Consider the following 22,318-nt stretch of genomic DNA (forward strand, 5'->3'; position numbering starts at 1 on the left):
GTTTCAAAGAGATGCAGGCGCATTTCCAACGAGAGCATGAGAGAGAGGCCGCCGCACCTACGACCTCCATCACACAGTAGATATCTGAGTCACAGCGGTTGAGGCCGAGCAGACATTCTAAAGCATCATGTCTGTTTTTAAGTCTCTTAAGGGTAAGAGAGGTTTGCCTACCTGAACTACTTCTTTACATTTTCACTAAGATGATGTCCAGTTCCATAAACAATAGTTAAAATTTCGTGATTCAACCAACTCCTTTATAATACAGTTTCAATAACTGAACATTATAAGACAGAATTAAATGCAGGGATCTTGTATTAGACTGCATGTTAGGTGGGTTAGATCGCAGCCTGCAGAGCAACAAAAAGAAAGGTTGCATTTTAATTTTCTGCTACGTGGATCCGCTCAATGCTCAGTCCTCCGTTTAAGCAAAAGTGAAAAGAACTTTTGTCCATGTACTATATAACCTTTCACATTTCTGTGCATGAGCTTTATTCCAGCAACCACAAAGGAATAAATTTAAACCTTCATTGAGGGGGAAAAAAATATGCTGCGCCAAAGAACAAAGATTCCAGGGACAACCCAGCAATTCAAGATCAAAGTGGTGAGACTTTTTAGATCTCTGACCAATTTCTACATGTCTGTGATTAATGTAATTCTTAAAAAAAGAAATCATACTTCTTCAGCTCTCCTCCCGAAACCTCTACAAACTTGTGGCCATTAAAGTTGAGTTGAGTCATTTCTGATGGTGTACTGTGTTTTCCTGTCTCCTTTCAGTTTGAGTGTGTATCTTTCCTTCACATTTCATTCAAAGTAGTCTATATCCTCCTGGGACCCAGCTCGCCAGTTAGCATGTCCTCTGTAATGGAGAAATGTCCACTACAGAGGACATGCTAACTGGCTGGGTCTCAGGAGGATATATATTGTTCCGCCTGTATGTCATGCTGTCTGCAGCCATGTTCTCATGCATTACTTAAACTTTGCTTTTCTACAGCTAAATCAAATTGTTTTGTATTTCCTTGTTTATTCTAGTTGTGCTGTGTGTGTGTGTGTGTGTGTGTGTGGGTGGGTGGGTGTGTGTGTAGGTGTGTGTGTGCCGGTGTGTCAGTCGTATGGGCTGTGTGCCTGAGTTAATGAAGAGCACTAAATGAAATCCTTTATTGTGTTTGATGTAATGTCAGCTTCCATTAGGGAAGTTGGTTCAATGAGTGATTGCTAGTGTATTGTGTCCAGGAGAAAAGTGCAATTTGTCTGTTGTGTGTGTGTGTGTGTGTGCATTTCTCCATGCTTGTGTGCATGCCCCATGGCACAGCAGAGGCACCGAGTGTGTTCTGTAATTATAAAATCATTAGCAGGTGTCCAGAGGAGATATGAGTATGACTGTAATCTGTCCCCACCCATGATGAAGCACTTGTCTCACACTCAAATGTCAACCTGTCTGAGCGAGGCCATTTAGGCAACACACACATTCACACTCAAAAGATTTAGACCCAGCAGCCGCACTCCGTCACCACACGCGCCGACACACGACAGTCCCAATGCACCGAGTATTTTTCAATCGCTTATTGTCACCTTTTGCTTCGGCGGATAAATGATATGTCGGGGTCCTCGTCACGCAGTGTGAGGTTCTTCAATCGCTCTGACCTTCACTTGAACTGTTTTTTTCTGAAGTTCAAATGTGTGAGTACAAGCCATAGATGACATTAAAACAACATGCAGCACAGAGTCGTGTCAAGAAAGTACGCTGGCAGATGAACAAGCTGCTACTCCGACCAACCGACGGGCGGGCAGAAGAGCAAAACGTTGGCAGCCATTTATCTGGTTAGACAAAAACAAGCAGACATTGGGAGCCCTGGCGACGAGACAAAGTCATATTGTAATCTGGAGCACACGGGCGGTTTCTATAGCAACAGTAAGCATCTAACTTACTGCTTTTGGTGAAATTGGCGAGAGGAGCCTGGGATGGGGATGGAGAGATTGGGAAAGATGATGATAAGAAAAGGTAGAGGAGGAGGAGTGGTAATGGGGCGAAGGGGTGACAGAGAGGAAGCAGATTGAGATAAGGTGGAGGAGGGAGATTGATGGAAGGGAGGGGCCGGGCATGATCACCTGACCTCAATGTTTGTCTCCTCTTTGGAATTCATTGTTCCACTTGGCTCCATCGATTTAATTTACTGATAGCGCTTTGTGTCAGTGGTACTTTCCCAGACCTTGTTTGCCAGTGTGTGTGCCCACTCTACATGTACATTCACAAGTGTGTGTGTATCTCAGTGTATGTTAAAGTGTGGTGTGTGTGTGGGGGGGGGGGGGGGGATTTGCTAAACAAAAATGTATTGGATAATTGCCGGCTGTTGTATCAGACGTGTGTTTAACCCTCAGACCCTCGGGGTCTGGTTCAGGGGTCGGGGTGGACTCATCAGTGACCCCTTGTGTCTTGTACCGAAATGCTTATTACATGTTTCTCCACTCATTTATTCAAGTTTTTATTTTATCACCTGCTACTCTTATTTTTAAATCAAAATGCCAAGGAGGAAGTGTGAGCGGCAGTGGCCTGGCTGGACTGTTGGCCCTCTCGTGCGCTCTCCACAGGAGTGTGTGCTCTGTACTTTGGGTGCATCGCTTGTTTGTGTAAAGCTTCATAACGGTGTGTGTCAGGTGGAAGGAACCAAGCGGCTATTTACGGGAAGCAGTCCTGAATAATGAGCTGGAATGCCACAGTAGTAAGAGTAAACTGTTCCGCAGCGAGGCAGCGGTGTAAGCGGGGCTGGGCTCCAGATCAGGCCTGCTGGTAGACACAGCAATGCTGTTCTCTGGCACAGACTTCCTGTCTGAGGGAGAGACACAAGCGCTCGCTCTCTCTCTCTCAGGGTCTATTTTTAGCCCTGGCAGCCCCCCCCCCCGCCCCCACCACCACCACACACACACACAACCCATCTCTATACTCTCAAGTCATCCCTTCATATCACCCCACCCTCAGCCACCATCCCGACCTTCCGACCTAACCCAATGTCGTCCCTGAGTGAGCCGGTCTGTCCTCCCTGGCAGCTGGGGAAGCAGAGGAAGATTCCGCTCCTCCTCTATCTTGTTCACACTATCCTGAAGACACCTGAAGACACAAGTTGCGTCCAGGCCGGCCTCCCCGTGTCTGATATCAGCATGAGGTTTTATCATGCAGCGTTTCTCTGGTGAGCCGTTAGGGACTGTGCTTGTGACGGACTCCAGATTAACACCAGAGGCCAGCCAAGACTACAACCACGATGGGTAGCGTGGCTCACCACATAGGTGTGTGTGTGTGTGTGTGTGGGTGTGTGCGCATTTGTCGCTGTACAAAGGAAATGCATGCAGATTGCATAAGTTTGACACAGAAAGGCAGATATAAAGACGATGACAGTGAACAAGAGACATTGGGAGAATGTAAGTCAGAGCGAGTAAATCATGTGCAGGACTTGTAAAATAGGCTCCCTCTTTCTCTACCCCCCCTCATTGGACCATGACCACAGCTCCTCCAGTTAGGGCAAGTCAGTCAGTGTGTTGCCCTTGAGAGCGCGTCCTCAGCGCGTCGCCTCATGATAATGAGGCAGTTTGCTGCATTCAACCCCCCATGCCTCCCTCTCTGTGAGATAAGGATGTCAGTCCAGAGCAGAATAAGATGGCGGGGAGGCCAACAGCCTGGGCATGACGATTTTTGCTCAGGGGTAAAGGCCCTGATGGCTCCTGCTGACAACAGGTAATTTCAGCTGGCAATTAGGGGGGGGAAATAGCAGAAAACACGTGCATAAGTTGACATTATTTTCCCTTTCTGGCCTCTTTCCTCCTGTGAGAGCCATTTTCCTGGACTGGAAACCAGCCAGCTGAGGCTGATAAGGCTCCCAGAGAGAACTATTTTGAGTTTGTTCTTCTATCACCATTTTACTACATGTCACATGACGGTGTTCCTACAGTGTTTGACGTTTGAACATGCATTCATGGCATCTCTTTAACAGAGTCGGCTCTCCACAGCTGTCGACTCACCTTCTCATGACTGTCATTCCGCATCACACGACTCCTTCTCTGTTCTGTGATGCTGATTATATTCTCATGCTGAACAGTGTGATTGAATATAACCACACCTGACGAATCGAGGCTGATATGGGCTGCTTCTAGAGATTCTCTCATCACCTGTCTTTTCACTTTTCTTTCCTGCACAGGAGAATTCCATTTTATACTACGATTCCAAAGCGGATTCAGACTATGTGAGTACAGTACGGACTGCTCCCCCCCCCTCCCCCGCCTACCTGCTTGCCTTAGAAATCCCAAATCCTATCCGATACACTTCGCATCATTTTCCTGCAACCCAACCCCCCAGCCCTCCTCGGTGTTGCTGCCCCCTCCTCCGGCCCCGGGCCCCCGGGGTTGTCTGTGTGTGTTAGTGAGGTGACGTTCCCAAACCGTGAGTCAGTGTGACAGAGCAGTGGCAGTCCAGACATGCATGTGACAGTGGCTTCAGCTGTCCTCCCCATCCAGGTATTTGTCCTTCCCCTGGGATCCACGCTGTGCCCCCTGTGTACCTGAAACGTTAGGGTTGATATCAAGATGCTTCATATTGCACTTTAATTTACCTGCACAGAATTTGTATAATGTGGGCCACTGATACACAAGAATACGAATGGTGTTCATGGACAGGCAGGCATGCTGGGTAATGTTTTCCTCTCCAGAAGAAGCCTGCAGGCCCCTGGACTCACCAAGCCGCCATGCTGGCCTCAACCTGGCTTCCCTCCACAGGATAGTCATACACTTGGAGCCTCTGTCTGCCGACTGATTAAGTTTCAAGAAAGAGTCCCTGAATGCCCCCACCCCCCACCCCAGATCACAACGGCACAGAAAGATGGGAAGAGGGCGAGATAGAGAGGAGAAGAAACTCGGAGAGGGAGGTGAAGGGGCAATAAATCATCGTGTGATTTTCTCTTTGTGCACACCACTCCTGTGATTAATGACACAGCGCTTTAGGGCCTGTCAGCACATCTAATTGGAGAGCATCAGTCATCATTAAGATGGCGTGCCAAGGCAGAACCAGTGACACACTCATGACCCCCACCTCGTCAACCCCACACCACAGAAAGACTACTGCAGAGGTCAGATAGAGGTCATTCCTCATCTCTGCAGCCCCAGCAGTCAAGCCCAATACCGGTACCAGAACTCACCCATTGCTAATCCTCCTCAATGAATTACGCTTGACTTCTACCAAGATGACCCTTTTTAATTCAGGTCCACCAATGGAGTGAAAATCCATTATTATTAGAAGGATATGATTAGAATTCAGTTTCAAGAAATGCAAGTCATCTGCAGGCCTTGCTTCATCCAAGCCTCGTCTGTTTCGCTGACCAGTATTCTATACTTGTCCGTATTCCCTCTTGTTACTGGACTTGATATGAATGTGAAACAGTGATGATCCTTTTTACTGCTGCCTGTTTACCGAAAGTCCTCTGATGTTCATGTAATGTTCTTGTGCGTGAGGAGCTTTTATTTGTTTCTCTTGTTCAGGTAACAGATTAACTCTGGAGACGTCCTCTTCCTGTTTGGACACAATCATTTATGGTTCAATCACATTTTGCTCAATCTGTATAAACAGATGTCCTAATAAGACTGCGATAAATAAATAAAACACAAAAATCTTCATTAGTAGTGGAAGGGTTCCCAAATTGCATAAAGGTTAATGCTTTCTTCCTCTTTTGTTCACAAAACATTTTTGCCCTCCTGCAATGGAAGCCTCTCGTCAGTTCATTGATGTTATTTGAGTTCTCTGGAGATGAAGCATCCTGGGCGATAATGCAAGTGTTCTTCAATCTGTTTGAAGAACACTTCAGAGAGAAACAGCTTGTCTGTCCTGTCTGTAGGAAGTAGTCTTTGAGGACAACCAAATCAATTAATCCATCATTCTAATTTTATTTGTAATTCTCAAATTCACAAATGACAATCTGTGTACTGTAGAGTAACAAGATGCACCTCATTTCATTCAGTATTAGTTAAGATGTATACGACTGTGGACTAAAGTGTTGCACCGACTGACGGACACACATTTACTATTCTCTGAAGCTACACCTCTGCTCTGTCCTAAAACATGTACGCAAGATTTATTTTCCTTTACTCAAGGACAAAACAGATTAGCTGGTTTAATATCTCGTCTTCTCTACCGTGGTAGAATAAATGAACATGTGTGCACAGAGGTACACTCAAACACACACACACACACACACAGGGTCATAAGTTACACGTTTTAGGTTAGCCCCGGTTGGCTGAAGGCAGGAAGGAAAAAGTCTTCAAAATGTCATCTCTGGCCTCTTCAGCTTTTAATTAAACCTTGAGAACGTGGAGATAAAATTAACAAATTGGGTAATGAATCGAGCGAAACAGGTGGTGGATGGTTGAAGAAAATGAACCAATCAGTCTTTCCTGTGCGGATTTATTCAGCTCCTAATTAGACGCTGCCTTGGTTAATTATGATTGGGCTCTTCTGAAGAAAGAGGGGGAAAAAATCCTGTCTGACATTAGAGTCAGAATTAGTGTCAGGCTCTGTGATAAACAAACAGCTCAACCTCCCCGCCAGTGCTGTTCAGAGGAGAGCTTAACTGACCCGTCATCTCAACTAACCTGTCAGCTTTACTAAACTGTCATCTCAACTAACCTGTCATCTTAACTAACCTGTCATCTCGACTACCTGTAAGCTTTACTAACCTGTCATCTCGACTACCTGTCAGCTTTACTAACCTGTCACGTTAACTAGTCTGTCAACTTTACTAACCTGTCACGTTAACTAGTCTGTCAACTTTACTAACCTGTCAGCTTTACTAGCCTGTTAACTTTACTAACTGCCCCTTAAATTCATTGTGTAGAATTCCAGTTGTGTTAAAGACATTCTGTTAACCAAAGCATTTTGAAAACATTCTACAGACAACATCTGTGTCATTTCATTTATATTCTGCTCACATCACGATCATTTCAGCTTTTAGTGAGCTGTGATTTTAATCTGACACTAAAGCACATATGGCCTGGAGAAATGTTTATTTCATTTTTATGTCATTGTTTTTGTATTTTTTTCTTATTATAGCTCATCTTGAAAGCCATGCCAGTCCTTCTTTTCTATACCTTATATATAATAGAAGAAAAATCTATTTGGATTTGATCAAATAAATAATAGAGAATTATATTTATCATTATATAATTGCGCCCCATGATGCGCTGGTGCCTCATTCGGGGTGTGCACCGCCTCTCGCCTGTAGTCAGCTGGGATCGGGTCCAGCAACACCCGTGACTTGTGGACGAGACGATGGAGGCCATCTGTCTGCCCTGACCCGACAATAACAACCTATAACAGAAGCATCATGGGCCAATGACGCACCTCCACCTTTAAACGTGCACAATTTCCTAAAATGTCTTCATTTGACGGTACCTGGTTAAATGAAAGTTTTTTTTTTAACATCTTAACTATTCTTTAGTCATGACAATTAAATATTAAAGATTGACTTGGATTTACTATTCTTGTAAATTACTCACACACAAATGTAATTTTGAATCAGCTGTTGGTGTTTCAGCATTACTTTACTTGTTGGATGTCCAGCATCTCGATCGACATTCATGTGTCATGATATATATTACCGGCTCAGGTCATGTCCTGTACTTTAACAATGATAGTTTGGTCTCTTTCACGCCACACGGTTCCTTGTGCTGACTTTCAGTGGGACTTGAGCACGGCTGTCCCCGCTCTCATCCCAACAACAGCTTGTAATTGCATTTTAATAGTCAATTTAAGTTGGATCATCAATCACTTTCTGTCATGGACATTGATTTAATTCCTGCAGTAAACAAACAGTTTTTTTTATTATGTCAGATCCAATTAAACATTCTGCTTTATTAAAATGAAAAATGTGGATTGCTTCACTTAAATGATTTATTTTGAAGTAAAAATGTTGCTATTAGAATGCTTGAGGAATGATCAGAGATGCAAGTTTTGTTTTACATACTTTCAATGAACGAAGGCTAATGAAGGATGACTAATAAAGGGAGAATGATGCCAGACTGTGCTGAGGGCTACTGCTGTATGGCAGTGTATCAGCGAGAATGTTGCATCGATGCATATTAATTAGATTTTGCTTGCTTGAGAAACACTCCTACAAGGATCTCCCGCATTTAAATTTCAAAATGGTGATCTCCAACTGTGATTGGTTCACTGCGCTGCTTTCTAAGGGTGCGTCAGGCAGGATTTCACTCCGGATACTCGCTGGAAACCAGATGATTACGGTAACGAAGTGATCCAGGGAGTGAGTTTATTACTTAATGCCATTTCATTTCACATCCAACAATCGCTTCCTCCTCCAGCCACAGACCTTTTTTATTTATCTTCTGGGTGTAGCTGGTATCTGACACTTTGCTAAAGTAATGTGAGTGTCAGGCGTTCCCATAAATGTGCAATGCTGCCATGACATATTCAAAACATTTGTTTAAACAATCACAGAGATACAGCCTAATGTGAAATATGCTATTATTTGAGTAGGTGGTAGACCAAACAGTGATTAAGTGGCTTTAGTTGCTGGTTATTGTCGGGGTTAATTTGTATGGCACTTCGTGTGTCTGTGATAGTCATCACTGGCACTAATGACTTTCTCTGTCTAACACCGGCTCTGATACCTGCTGCTGTTCTCTGCTGAGGGTAAGGATATTAAACCTTTTAAATCTGAAGGCAGACTAAAGGAATAATTATTACTTTTGTGCTGAATATTATTCAAATGCTGTGTGGCTTTACGTGCGAGTCAGAAAGATCGACTTTATGCATCAGTGCCACAGATGGGTGCTGCAAAGCCGCAATAAGGGCAACGGCAGAATGCTTTCCTATTTGTGCCCTCTTTTTCAATCCACTTTCATAATTGTGTGATTACTCAGCTTGTGTGTGTGTGTGTGTGTGTGTGTGTGTAGACGGAGGATGGAGAAGAGGAGAGCCCATTGGAGACCTCCATGTCTTTGGAGCTGGAGTTTGTGGATGATCCCAATTTTAAGAACAAGGTCAACTACTCCTCCAGTGCAGTCCAGATTCCAACAGACATCTACAAAGGCTGTAAGTGCATAAGAATACTGTTACCTCATCAATTGTCTAATGCAATTTGTGTATGGATTGTTTACACACATACATGCAAATCAAAGCCCATATAGAAAAAGCCTCTTAAATATATGCAACGGTAGTTGCGAGAGAGGTTCTCTCAAGACTGGGAAAAAAATTGATTAGTTGAAATATTTATTCAGCAAATTAAATACAATGGTTTGATTTGTACATACATTATCACCGGTGATGAAGCGCCATTGACCTCCAGGGATGGAATGAAAGCTTGGTGTTTCTTGAAGCCCAGGGTTCCTGGGGGGTACCGTATCATATGACGACCCTCTCAACCACCTGCGCCACCATCACCCCATGTGACATCAACACCACATGTGTTTTTTTGCGGCTGGGCGTGGCCTTCCCCTCTGCATGGCAAAACGCAGACATAACCTCTTTTCCTGCATCGCCCAGATAGACTAAAGAGAAAACGTGTACCTTTCTATGTTCTCTCATTTATCCACCTTCAGCGCCTCTTGTAGTCGCACACTTTAACCCATGTGGAGACAGACAGCCTTTATCACATGACAATCATCATTTCTTACAGAGGCTGGGATGCACAGCTATCATAATTAGCAGATAATAACTGCATCCTCAAAACAGCAAACACACTTGCGCTATACTTGCAAACGGCTTTACTATTCCGCTGCTGTTATTGCCAACCCGGTCTTTCTAAATGGAGTTTGGCTTTTATAATGAACAGTAATTAAATTTCTTTTGTAATATGTTTGAAATAAACTCTAAATAATTCACGTGGATGACAAAACGAAAAGAAAAAGCTTCCAAGACATGCGTGCGCAGTTCAGGCTGGCGCTGTGCCCCGGCCGTTACCATGCCCTCCGTCTCTCCAGACGCATTCTGTCAGAATTACACAGGTTTGGTTCAGGGGGAGATGTCAAAGGTCACTGCTAACCGACAATAGAGCAATCATGCCTGCACATTGTTCCCAGACCCATTTTGTGCCAGCTCTGTCTGAAGATAATGAGTCAGAGAATAAAAGCCTCCTGATTGAGCCTGTCGTAGACCGAAGACCAGGATGGCACAGTGCATGGAATTGATTTTTTTTCCCCCTCCTCTATAGAAAATGTTTACTTTTCTTTTATTTCGTTAGCTCCCGTAGCGCAGTCTGCTGTGTTGAGATTGCTTTTTGCAGCTTTGTTGCCAACTGCAATATGAATGTGTGTATTTAAGTCACTGATGATAAATTAAACAATGTTGAAAAACATTTAGCTGCACAAATGGGCAATAATTCTCAAACATGCTTTGCTACCCAACCAAATATTTCCAGCAACAAAATGCTCTCAGGCATCAGACTGGTTTTAGAGTTCTCACACAATTATTTCATTTGTAGTTGAAATAGGACATACAATTCAGTGATTTATCATAAGTTCTGTCCAATATAAGATCAATACTTGGAAAATGTAGCAATTGTATGAGGCAACTTAGTGGTTCCAGCTGTCTGTTGCATTGTGTTTCATTGTATGAGATGATATAAGCGAGTCCACTCTAGTGGCTGATGTACCATCAAAACATGCATTTGCCACAAACCAACTTTTCTATAGCTGCACACAGTGACCTCTGTGCTTGAAAGCCACAAGGTGGTGTTAGTTAGACCACGGATCAATAACTGTGTTTTGCTGTATCGATTACAATCATTGTTTAAAATCCATCATGAGTTTGATCATTTTATAGGAGCGCAATGCTAGATATGTGTCGTTCTCTTTTATCTAACTAGGCTTATAGTAATTTACATTAGGTTCATGTCAGGGAACATGAGGTTGCAAGGCGATCATTAATTGTAATTCTGCTCTGGTCCCAGCTATTGGGAGCCTGCAGAAGGGAATGTCTGAAGAAGCTAATATGTGCTGATAGAGTCCCTCTGTGGATGGAAGCCTGGATCTACTCTATAGCTACAGGTTTCTGATTAGCAGTAAAGAAGCAGGGTGAATAGATTCAACATGCATTCAATAGGAGGTGAGGCTGGAGGGACGATAAAGAGAATAAAAGAATGGGCCGCTGTTCAAAGCATGGCCTAATGTTTAGCAATCACGATGAAATTCTCAAGTGTTGTTTATAACCACTCATGCACTGTGTTGTTGAAGTGGCTCACTTTGAATTGTACATTGTTAATGGACTGAATAAATTGACTGTTTTCCAGAAAATGGCAGCGTGGATTGCGAGTCACAGCAAAATTAGTGTCCTTGGAGATGAACGGAGAGAAACGCACCGAGCGACGGCAAGATAGATAGAAGAGGGTGATAAGAGACCGGAGGTTAATAATAGAAACCATTTAGAGCAAAAAATAAAAAGCATTTTTTATTGTGATCCTTTTAGCAGCTAAATGAGGCAGTGAACGCGTTCCAGTTTGATTCTCCTGCTCGGGCCCGTGTCCATTTATTGAGATTGAGAGTTTTCCCTGAGTGCAGTAATGAACCGTTTTATGATTCATTATCCCAAAGCTGATCCCTGCTGCCGAGTCTGCAGACTTTCTAATTAGCTCAAGCCAAACATTCATCCAGTTTCCTTCTGAATATGATCACTTATTACAGACTGGACATCACAACAGTCACAATGGAATAAATTGATGTGGGTGATGTCATGTATCGAAAAAAAAGCAGCTTTCATCCTCCCAACAAACATTAGAGAAAAGCTGTGTAGTTAGCAGGAATTAGCTGAATAAATGCAGAAGAAAGGCCCTTGGGAGTATTATCATGAAATCACTGAAAAATGAGGACACAAATACAGAGGGAATAAACCAATGATTATCTAGCAACTAATGTGTAGCTTCAATGGGATCCTCCTGATAATCCACACTGGAGAAAGGGAGCAATAATCCCGACTGAGCTGTATGTTTAATATTACGTGTTGAATAAGTGGGAAGTTGTAAATCTACCATTTTTAAAAAGGTAGTTATTGTGTGTGTAGTGTCCACATAGTTTGTGACTATATTCGTATTTCTAGTGGGAATTAGCTGCCGCCATTCCCTGCAAGGAGTAAGACAGCCGCCGGTGAATGTGGGAAGCCCTTTCATTCAGTGTGAAGTTTAGAGCGGCTGCACGCAGCGTCTTTTCCAGCAGACTGTCACATTGTCAGGTTGTTATTGTAGTCGGGCACAGTGAGAGACTCGGTTATCGTGAATTAATGCCATGGAAGGGTGTCGCTGAGGAAAGCAGCAAAATTAAGATAACAGTAAGTTAGCAAAACACTGTCAACTTTGACGTTGTTATTTTACATGTCGTACAGGTTGGCCTAAAGACTTGTAGCTATAGAGACATGTGCTTGCAATAATTCTCCCAGCAAACGCATCAGGCTCCTTAGCTACCAAAATGCACCACTTTTTCGGCCAATGGATTTGATAGATAGCTTGATAGTGAACCAAAACTATTGGCTAAAAGCTGCTAAAATGCACTGTGGAGCTGAACTTCAGATTTTATTTCATTTTTTACTTAGACATGAAGCCATTTGGATGGTTCCCATGTCTTGCTTAAATTTGGATTAGGGTTTATTTAAAATAATTTAAAATAAAATACTACTGGGCCTCTGCACTGGTATTTGTTATATAGAGTGCCCTTGTCGTTATTTTGGAGATGATTTTAATTAGCATAGAGAAAATAAAATCCCGTAATAAAACCAACAAGCTGTTGCTTCCTACCCATTGAATATTAGCCGCCATTTTGCTACTGCACACTTTGTAGTGAGAAGCCCCCTGAGAAACAAAGCAAATCATCCTGTTCACCTTTGTAAAGAGCAAGTTGCATGGGGGGGGGGGGGGGATACAGCAGGTTGAGAGCTAAAGCTGTGCCGTATGAGATTTAAAAAGAAGAGAAAGATAAATGTCTGCAGGCTTTCATGATAATGAAATGACAATTACAGTTGTAATGTAGTCGAGTGACTCCACGATGAGCTGGCGTCTTGGTGCTGGTGTACCCTGCCTCTCGACCATAGACAGCTGGGATAGACTGCAGCGACACCTGTGACCCTCGAGGCGAATAAAACGGCCGTGGATGGATGGATTGATGGATGGATGTTGATTGTATGTTCCCAGTTTTCTCCATACTGCATTTGTCATCTTAAAAAAGTGAATCTTCAGATTTGCTTCAACTAAATGCTGCTCTTGTCACTCTCTCTCTCTGTGTGTGTGTGTGTGTGTGTGTGTGTAGGGGTGTGTAGGTGTGTGTGTGTGTGTGTGCCTGTATTCATTTCACCCTCCCTGTCAACCAACTCATGTCACAGTGGAGATCAGCTCATCCCCTCTCAACATCAAGCCAGATTTAAACGTGTGTGGAAAGTAAAACATAAGAAAGAAGAAGAAAGCAAAGGGGGGGTGAATAAATGACACATAAATGTGTGTGCCCAGTGTGTGCCCAGCGAAGGGGCACTATCATTTACCCACACACTAATTAGAAGAGTCAGCACAGCAAACTCCACGTCACTCACCACCAGGCTCATAAATTACATTTCATGTGTTTGTTTCTTTAATTAGGAAAAAAAATATTTAGAAGAGCACACTGGAGGAGGCGAAATCTCCTCAGTCGTATTCTGTATATTGAATAATCATCCCTCCTCACTGGAATTGTTGTTTGTCGCTCCGCTTTTGCAGTCTGAGATTACAAATTATCAAAACTGAGGTCCTGAAAGAAAAACACTAAATGCTATTCCCGAGTGAAACAGCCAGAATCCTGAGCACACATTTTCATTATAATTACTTAATTCTGCTTTTTCAGTCACAAAGAAATTCTTGGAGAACAAGACACAAAGATATGTCTACATATTTTTTCCTCTTGGAAGGCTTAGACTTTGTTTTAGCTTGTCTTTGTGGACGTGTGAGCTGCTGCCTGTTCCTGTTGCCGCCATTCCTCTGTAGGATGAAAGGTTTAAGGTTCGAGCTCTTTAATACGCAGTCAGGCCCCAAAGCAGACCAAAAACAGGCAAAAGAAGGAGAGATGGACAGGAAAGGAGAGAGGGGGGATGATATAGGCTGACAATGCAGAAAGAAGAGCGCATGCTACATGTATTTAATAGCAGTCGTAATCCAAATGACAAAAAAAAAAAAAAAAAAATGCGGGTTATTTAAATTACAAAGAAGCATATTTCCAGTCAATTTAGGTGTTATTTGAAAAATGCTGTCACTGACAAATTAAAATTATCCAACATAAGTGGGAATTTATTGTGTTTCAGCACTTTCATTCTTATTTGTTTTGTATTTAATAAATTCCATTTTATTTTGTTTTGCTGAAAGCATCACAAACAAACAAATAACTTTTTTATTACCACCGTTATGAAATGAAGCCAATCTGAAAGTCAAGATTAAGTGGGGAAAATGTATTGTGAGCTTAGCCTTTCAGTGAAATAAATATACTATAAGATACAAAAATATAATAAAATTCTTGTGCTTGATGTTGCCGCCAATAATCATGAGTAACCTTGTCAGTTATGTATTTATTTAAATTGTTTTTAATAAAACATTGTAACCTATTATAGTATTAATATTAATTAATTATAACAAAAATTATATATATATTATATAATGAACCTGCCTTTTTGTTCAGGTCATGTGACCTTTAATTCACCTCAAGTAGAATTAAACTTCTTACTAAGTCTTTTTAAAAAGAGGAATATGTAAAGTGGTCAAGTTATAACTCCTCAAGGGGACGCAGTTAACGCCTGCAGCTTTCACCAGTATGGGTTCTTTACGAAGGGCCACTTGTGTCCCACTATGATAAAGTACAGGTTGCAGAGACTTTTTTCTGCTCCGTGTGTAAACACATGAACCTATTTATGTTGAATTAACACAGAGGCAAAGGTGCAGATCGGTCTGGATGGGTCTTTATCTCCGGTCCATCAGTGTGAATAATGTGTGTATGAGAGGGGGAGGGGGGGGGGCAGAAGATAGAGGTGGTGGTGGGGTTGTTGAGAAATGATCTCACGCAGAGATGCTCCATTAATCTCACTCATAATTGTTTCCCTACTTGGTGTGCAGTCTTGCTCCATAAAGGGGCAAAGCCAAGGGTGCTCTAAATGTCAGGGGAGCGCCGTGCTGATGAATTACCTTTTTTTTTTTTTGAAGATATCAGAGGGAGGCGCGTTTCACGTGAACGATGAGCCCAACACGGCGCTCCGAGGATCTGTCTGCCTGCGTGAGCATATTACCTCCCCAGGGGAAATTTGTCTTTTTATCAAGCGTCCAGAGAAGCGTTCACGGAATAAATTCGGTTTCTGTGTTTTCTCATCTCTGATTTTTGCCACCTGCCATGATGTGTGTGTGTGTGTGTGTGTGTGTGTGTGTGTGTACACATTTGTGTTTGTGCTCACATTTCACTTGTGTGTTGCTTCATTTTGTCACCTTTTAGACAAAGCAGACGTTCTGCATCGCCAGACTGTGGGTGATACCTTGATGCTTGTAAAAGCCGCCATGCAGGGTGGGGTGCTACTTTCACACGGAGGGTGTCTCTTCGCCCTTGGCCTGTCTGGGACAGCTATCATTACAGAGCCGGCGCTCCTCCAGATAAGCGCAGCCAGGACCCTGCTGTGCTAGCTCATGCTTAAAGCAGAATATTTTTTAGATATTAATCAAATGGCTGTTTGACCAGATTAATTTTAAAACCACATTTAGGCTCTCTGAAAATATCCCTTGGCAAACATGGAGGAAGAATCGTGGTACTGGTCCTGAAATGATTTGGGGTCACAGGGGAGTGCGGCAAGTTTGCACATTTGCATCTCACCAATTTCTCTGTACTTTTCCCATTTCTAGATATTAGACAATTGTAAAGGCTTTATGGGGGCTATAACATAAAGTTCTTCTCTGTTCTAATTCTGCTAGAATATAGTTAAGTTTGAAAGTAATGGCAAAAAAACAGCAACATTCTTTTAAGTTTCAAAAAGAGAGGAGCTGCCATTTGTGTATATTATATAGTGTATTTGCTTGTGTTTCTTATCTCATGCTGTAAAATGTTCCTTTCAGGCCGTGAAAGCAGCCAGTCACTCACGTTAATTCCTGATTTCTTTCCATCCGTCATGCTCCCCCTCTCTCTGGGTTTTTATATTTATCCCCATCTGTAGGGCATCTTCTATCTTCCTCCATTATTCCTTTGTGCAGTATTTCTCTGTCTGTGAATTCTGAGAGAAGCATGGCGAGAAACTCCCCTTGGTGGTGGCAGTACTTTTGCTTTCTTATATTCCTATCCTCCAGACACTACTTAGTTCTGCTTTAGTAAGTGTGTGCATGTGTGATTGTATATTTGCTTTACTGGATGCTAGAGAGTGCCGTAATGAAACTGAGTTTGACATTATGGAAGTGAGCTGTAAAAAAAAAAGGCACAATTTTTTTTTGTGTGTCATGTTTGTCTTTCATCTCCTCCTTGTCCTGACTTTTTACGTTTATCCCCAGGTGTGGGAGGGTAGTTAACAGAGATTGGGCAGTACTGCATTTCTTACCTTTCAACTGACAGATCATCAAAGGCTGTGCAAATAATGGAAAAGCATGGGAACGTGGATCATGGTCGTTTGTTTGAGTTAAATTCAAACAAAGGATTGATAAATGCTTGGATTTGTCGGTTCAGAGGTTTGTCTCGCTTTGGTTGGCTGAGTAATTAAATCGGAGAAGCAAACGAAATTCTCCCCACCTCACTGCCTCTTCTTGTTCCCTCTTTAATCAGGTGGCTATTAAACCTCTGCACTCCCCATCTTCTGACTTAAGCTCAGCTTTTAAACACTGAAAGAATGGAGAGAAAAACAATTGCTTTCTGTCTGTGGATGCATTTTGCTACATATTTTAAGGATAGAAATAAATCCTAATCTGTCAAAAAAAAAGACAAAGGACCATATAAATATGTTACAGAGCTCGAGAGGATGATGCTGGCCATCTCCACCATCAGTGGAGGTTTATTCCACTTCTGGTCGACTGGATGTTAAATACCTTTCTCCTCAACCATAAATCCATTTTACAGATCACCACTGACCTGTGAGACACTATGTCTGCTCTTCCACCATATAAGTCAAAACGCACACAATGACTCATCGAGTCATGCATGCACAAGCGGACCACGATTGTGTTTTTCTTTATTAACACCCTTTCTCTTCTCTTAGATATGAAACGCTCACACGTCCTCTGATGGATTCTCTGACATTTGCTTATGTAGTTTTGATGTGGAAAACTTTTCAATTTTGGCTTCTGTCCTCCACACGCTGCGAGTGACACATGATCTCATTGAAGGTCATCTCAGATCGCTCCCCTGCACTTCTCTGAGATTCACCCAGATTATACCGATGTCCTGCTGGACCCCTACCGCTGGCCAGGCTGCCTTGCATACATCTATTATCGTGTTTTCAGCTATCAGCAAGGAGAACTGACATCAATGTTTAAAAGCATTTTAAAAAAAGAATATGGTGCAAAAAACAAGTAAATACTGTGGGCTAAATTGGATTCAAAAAAGTATTTTCAGTACCTTCTTTTCACATTTAACAACTCTTTTACATTTTCTCCTCATTCTTGTCAATGTTTTTTTGTTTAGCAAAAGTCCCTCTAAAGATTTGTTTGTTGCTAAAGGGCCTTTTCTTTCTTCAAACGGGGCTTTGTAGTCCCCAATGTTCAGACGCAAAACATGAGGAAAACCTGCATCATCTCAGTCTTTTCATTTTGAAGAACAGCAAGCATCAGCTTTATTTAAAGTCTGTGTATTTGTGTGTGTGTGTGTGTGTGTGTGTGTGCTTGCGTGTGTGAACAGCCCCAGTCATCCTAAACGAGTTAAACTGGACCCACGCGCTGGAGAGAGTCTTCATTGATAACCGTCGGGAGGACAGTTCTCTCCGCTGGCAGGTGTTTGGCAGCGCCACAGGAGTGACTCGATACTACCCAGGTAGGCCCCTCGGTAGCAAGGAAACAGTCGGCGTCATAACTCACGGGGAGATAAAGTCTAAATTGACCCCAGGGCTCCTCAGCAGCAGAACATTGCCAATCTCTTATCAGATGGCTGAACCTGGTAACTCCAGACAGAACAAAATTATGATTACTTTGATCTAATCTTATCTTAAATATCCTACAGTGCATGGTCTATAACTTATTTTCTTTGACTCTGCAGCCACTCCGTGGAGGGCGCCCAACAAGATCGATCTGTACGATGTCCGCAGAAGACCATGGTGAGTGCTGCCTTTACTAGGAGACTATTTACAAGGTGTTTATCGGGGCTTTCTTTGTGATTCTATAACTTCACTTTCACTACTAATGCACATTTTGGGAAAAATACTGTAAGAACACCCATTCCACTAATTTTCTTAACATGAGGAAGTCATTTTCAGAAGCATCTGTATCCTAAATCAGCCCATTTCCAACTGGGCATTAATGGTAACAGAGAAAATTACACTGCTATTGTTCTTAATGGGCCTTTCAGACGCAATGTGATTTGAACCGAGCTTGCTGCTGGCTTGGCTGTGAAATGTCGTTGTGGTAGAAATGATGGCTTTCAGAGTACAGTGTACTGCTGTGTCTGAGAGGACCTTCACCTTTTCTCTGAATTGTGTGGCAGTTTAGATCATCATCCCCAAAAATAACAAGCTCAGGCCAGCTTCTATAGAGACAAGATGAAGCATTTGGTATTGAGACAACTTTAATATAAGTAGCATCCATACCTATAAAGTACATTATATGCAGTTTTTACTCCGTAAGAATAAATCTTAGGCAACCCTACTTGGGATAATTGTTATTTTTTTCTTTTCTTTTCTTTTTATTTCAATGAATATGCATATTAATCTGTGGCATCAATCTGCACCAAAGGACTGGCGGCAGGTGTGTTTTTGACCGCCAGGTGAGTCCAGCTGAGCATTGATGTTACAGCGCTAAAGTGCAGAAATGAAACTTGTCATTACAACACCTGTTCAGAGAGCAGCATCACTGGCATGCTGTTCTGAAATTGTGGCAAACTGTTGTGATCTGATCTGAGCCCCCGCACACGTGCAGTAAACGCCTTAGATTTTTTTATTTGTCTTATAATGGAGCCATAATTTCATGGCCCTACTTTACTACATATATGTCATTTGCCATCTTTTCATCTAATGATCTTTGTAAATATTTGCTCATTGATGCGAAGAAAAGATGTACCCATGCTCACATGCAGGTATTTTGAATGAATGCATGCACTATCGTACGTACTCCACTAAATTAAAAACGCTTCTGATTCCTTTGCACGGAACCTTTTAGAGGAAACATCTTGTTCTGTGGGAGGTATTTGAGGTGTATTCTCACAATACAAGGCTTTATGAATGTGAACATATGTATTAGGATTCCTGTACAGTGTTTGTCTCGCGCTCTTGTAAAACTCCTGTGTTCCAACCCGCACAGAGACAAGAGATATTCTTGAATGGAATGGGATCAGAATGTTTTCATGACCCATATTCATCCCCAGTAAATGATAATCCTGATACACACTGTTGCTGCAAGGATAAAACAAGAAAGGGGCTAATGTTTTTGGTATAAATATCCACCTTTGCCTGTGGCTCTCAGCTGATTCCTGTACTGGGGCAGGTGTGGATAGAACTGGGCTACGCTGAGACAAATAGCCCCTTCACCCGCCCTCTGCAACTTCCTGTCCATCCTTCCACATTTCACATTACCTGCCACTGTCACATCGACTTTGTGGCAGCCCAGCCTGTTGCCTGGTTACAGGTTGGAGTGAACTGGACATAATCATGACAGCGACGTTGATTGGACCTGACCCCGTTTTCCAGCTCTGTCTCGGTCCAGCTCAATCTGAGTGGCTGTTTGAGGTCAGGCTAGGCTTGTCAGAAGCAGTCACTGTGGTGAGAGCAAACAAATAAAAGACAAGAAGCCATTACGCTCTCGCTGAGTTAGTATGAGAGGCAAAGTGTGATATACATGTAGTCCTGACGTCTGTAAAATAAGGTACATTTTAAAGAGAATTACTGCGTTCATTATTCCGTTTATTTAAATAAAACTTCAGTCGCTGATTTGAATTGGCGTGTATTTAAATTTTTCAGGGAGTTCTCTCTTCCTAATCAACCAGCACTGGTTATTCAAATTGTATAAATATGCATGAAATAAAATCAAAGATGAAAGCAACTTCAAACTCAATTCAATAGCAAACATTTTAGAATTAATAATAAAAATAAATATAGAAATCAATAGTATAAATAGTATGTCATAGATAAATAAATAGTATAAAGCTATATATCCCAGCACAATTTAGAAAGAACCCAAAAAATTCAGATTCAATCATATTTAAATCATCTTCTTTGTGGCATAAAGCTCGTGAGCTGTTGTGTCATCTGTTGGATAAAGGACACAGTCGTTGTGGACATTTTTATCTGTGAATTAAAAATGATAACCTCCTGAGACCCAGCCAGTTAGCATGTCCTCTGTAGCGGACATTCACTAATAATGCACTAATAATAAAGAGGTGGCATACTACCTCTATACACTGTGCATTCAGTCATTCGACTAACAAGGCTTTCCCTGACAAGTTAATCAAGTTAACACTGTAAGTCTCCCCAGTGCCCCGCTGTTACAGGAGCCGAGGAAAAAGGCTGGAAACACAAGGCCCTGTGTGGGAGGACAATTTAAAACAAGCGTCCTGTCTGATCTGTCGGCACAACAACTGGAATAAATCCGACTTTAATTCTCTTACACATGTTTTGACTGTGTCTCTTCCTGGACACAGGAAGGAACAAGGAAAGAGAAAGACGAGGGGGGAGCTGAGCTGCAGCAACATGTGCGACATGTTTATACAGAGAATGGGGTCCGTTTCTTCATGGAGCAGCACCTTGTCTCCCACACGCTGTCACACTGTCCTCTATGCTTGTCACTGCTGCCCAGTATATCCCTGTGTCAGAGCCTCTGACACTCCTGAGCTCCGCTGAAGAGCCTCGCCGAGCAGCAGAGCTGAAGAGAGGAAGGACTGTCATGTCAGGCATGTGGGATTATTGTCTAAGATCTCCTAGGCTGACTTTCTGTGGAGAAGTTGGTCAATCGCCATCCACGGATAGATAGCACCAATAAAACAATTGATCATTTATATGACCCAAAAAGTGTTGGGGGGGGGGGGGGGGTTAAAGTCTCAGATAAAATGTGTATGACAGAGCAATCAAAAATGATAAACCTCAAGGTTTTTATTTATTTATTTCAAGTGCTGAACATTGAAAATGTTTGACAAACTCAAATTAACCGCTCAAACAAAGAAAGAAAACTCTAATTGGGTTTGTGAGAAACAGTGTTTTCTTCATTCATGCAGGGATACTAGTACAAGTACGAATTAGATCTTTCTCATTTTAAAGCTGCTCCACTCCCTGAGGACATACAGAGGAAGCACTTAAGTGTACATGAGACATTGACTATGCAGTTTCTACATGCTGGGAATACTGTGATTTGAACCCATGCTGCTAACACAGCTTGCACAAAGATGATGTTACCTCTTAAACCTGAGAGCATGTGGAACCAACTGCGCTGCATATACACCGTATCGGGACGACCCGGAAATGTTCAGGCTGAAACAGAGGTGAAACCAGCACTTTTCAGACTGGGCACTATTTATGTATTTGGTTGCGGTGATGGCAAATGGCCGTACTTGCAAAAAAAGAGATAATGCAAAAATGTTTTAGTTTACAGCCACTAGTTAAGTTTGCAGGTCAGTAACAAATAAATGTTGCCCTCTGGAGCGCGCCGGTGTCAGGAATGCTACATTTCAAGCAAAGCTCAAATGGAGGGAGGTGAGGATAAGCCACAACAACTAAAATGACTTGATATGCATGTACAGTAAATTCTGTGAGCACACACTAAAGCTCACAAATACACCAGGTTACACAGATACACAGTGTTTCTTTACAAATGCAACTAACACACATAATGGTAGAAACATGCTTTATTCGTATTTGCATTGAATTGAGACGCTTACTGCCCACCATGGATTTCCCCTAGAATTAAGCACCTTCAAAGAAAGAGTGTTTAGTCGGGAGTTTTACTAATGGGGAGGGACTCTTGCTCCCGTTGTAATGCAGTAGACCTGCAGCTTTCCTGGGGTGGACGCATGGAGCTGTGGGAATGACCAGGTGTACTTCAGAGGGTAGAAACTTTCCAGGGCTGCTTGCCTCTACAGATGGGCTGTAGTCCCATCTGCTCTCCCTCCCCCCCGGGAAAATTAATGGTCCAGTCAACACACTTAATTGTCTCCAATTGCTCTTACATTATTTATTAAC

General features: G+C 42.4%; 1 protein-coding gene across 1 annotated transcript in view; it reads left to right on the top strand.

The window, feature by feature from the left end:
- cacna2d2a (calcium channel, voltage-dependent, alpha 2/delta subunit 2a) overlaps nt 1–22,318 on the top strand; it is a 58,795-nt gene that overhangs the window by 10,337 nt on the left and 26,140 nt on the right. Inside the window, exons 3-6 of the mRNA XM_068742069.1 lie at nt 4,185–4,229; nt 8,944–9,082; nt 17,842–17,973; nt 18,196–18,253. Coding sequence (XP_068598170.1) covers nt 4,185–4,229; nt 8,944–9,082; nt 17,842–17,973; nt 18,196–18,253 — 374 coding nt within the window. The remainder of the gene's footprint in view (nt 1–4,184; nt 4,230–8,943; nt 9,083–17,841; nt 17,974–18,195; nt 18,254–22,318) is intronic.

The sequence above is a fragment of the Brachionichthys hirsutus genome, chromosome 8 (assembly GCF_040956055.1).
Source record: "Brachionichthys hirsutus isolate HB-005 chromosome 8, CSIRO-AGI_Bhir_v1, whole genome shotgun sequence".
In the NCBI taxonomy this organism is placed as follows: Eukaryota; Metazoa; Chordata; class Actinopteri; order Lophiiformes; family Brachionichthyidae; genus Brachionichthys; species Brachionichthys hirsutus.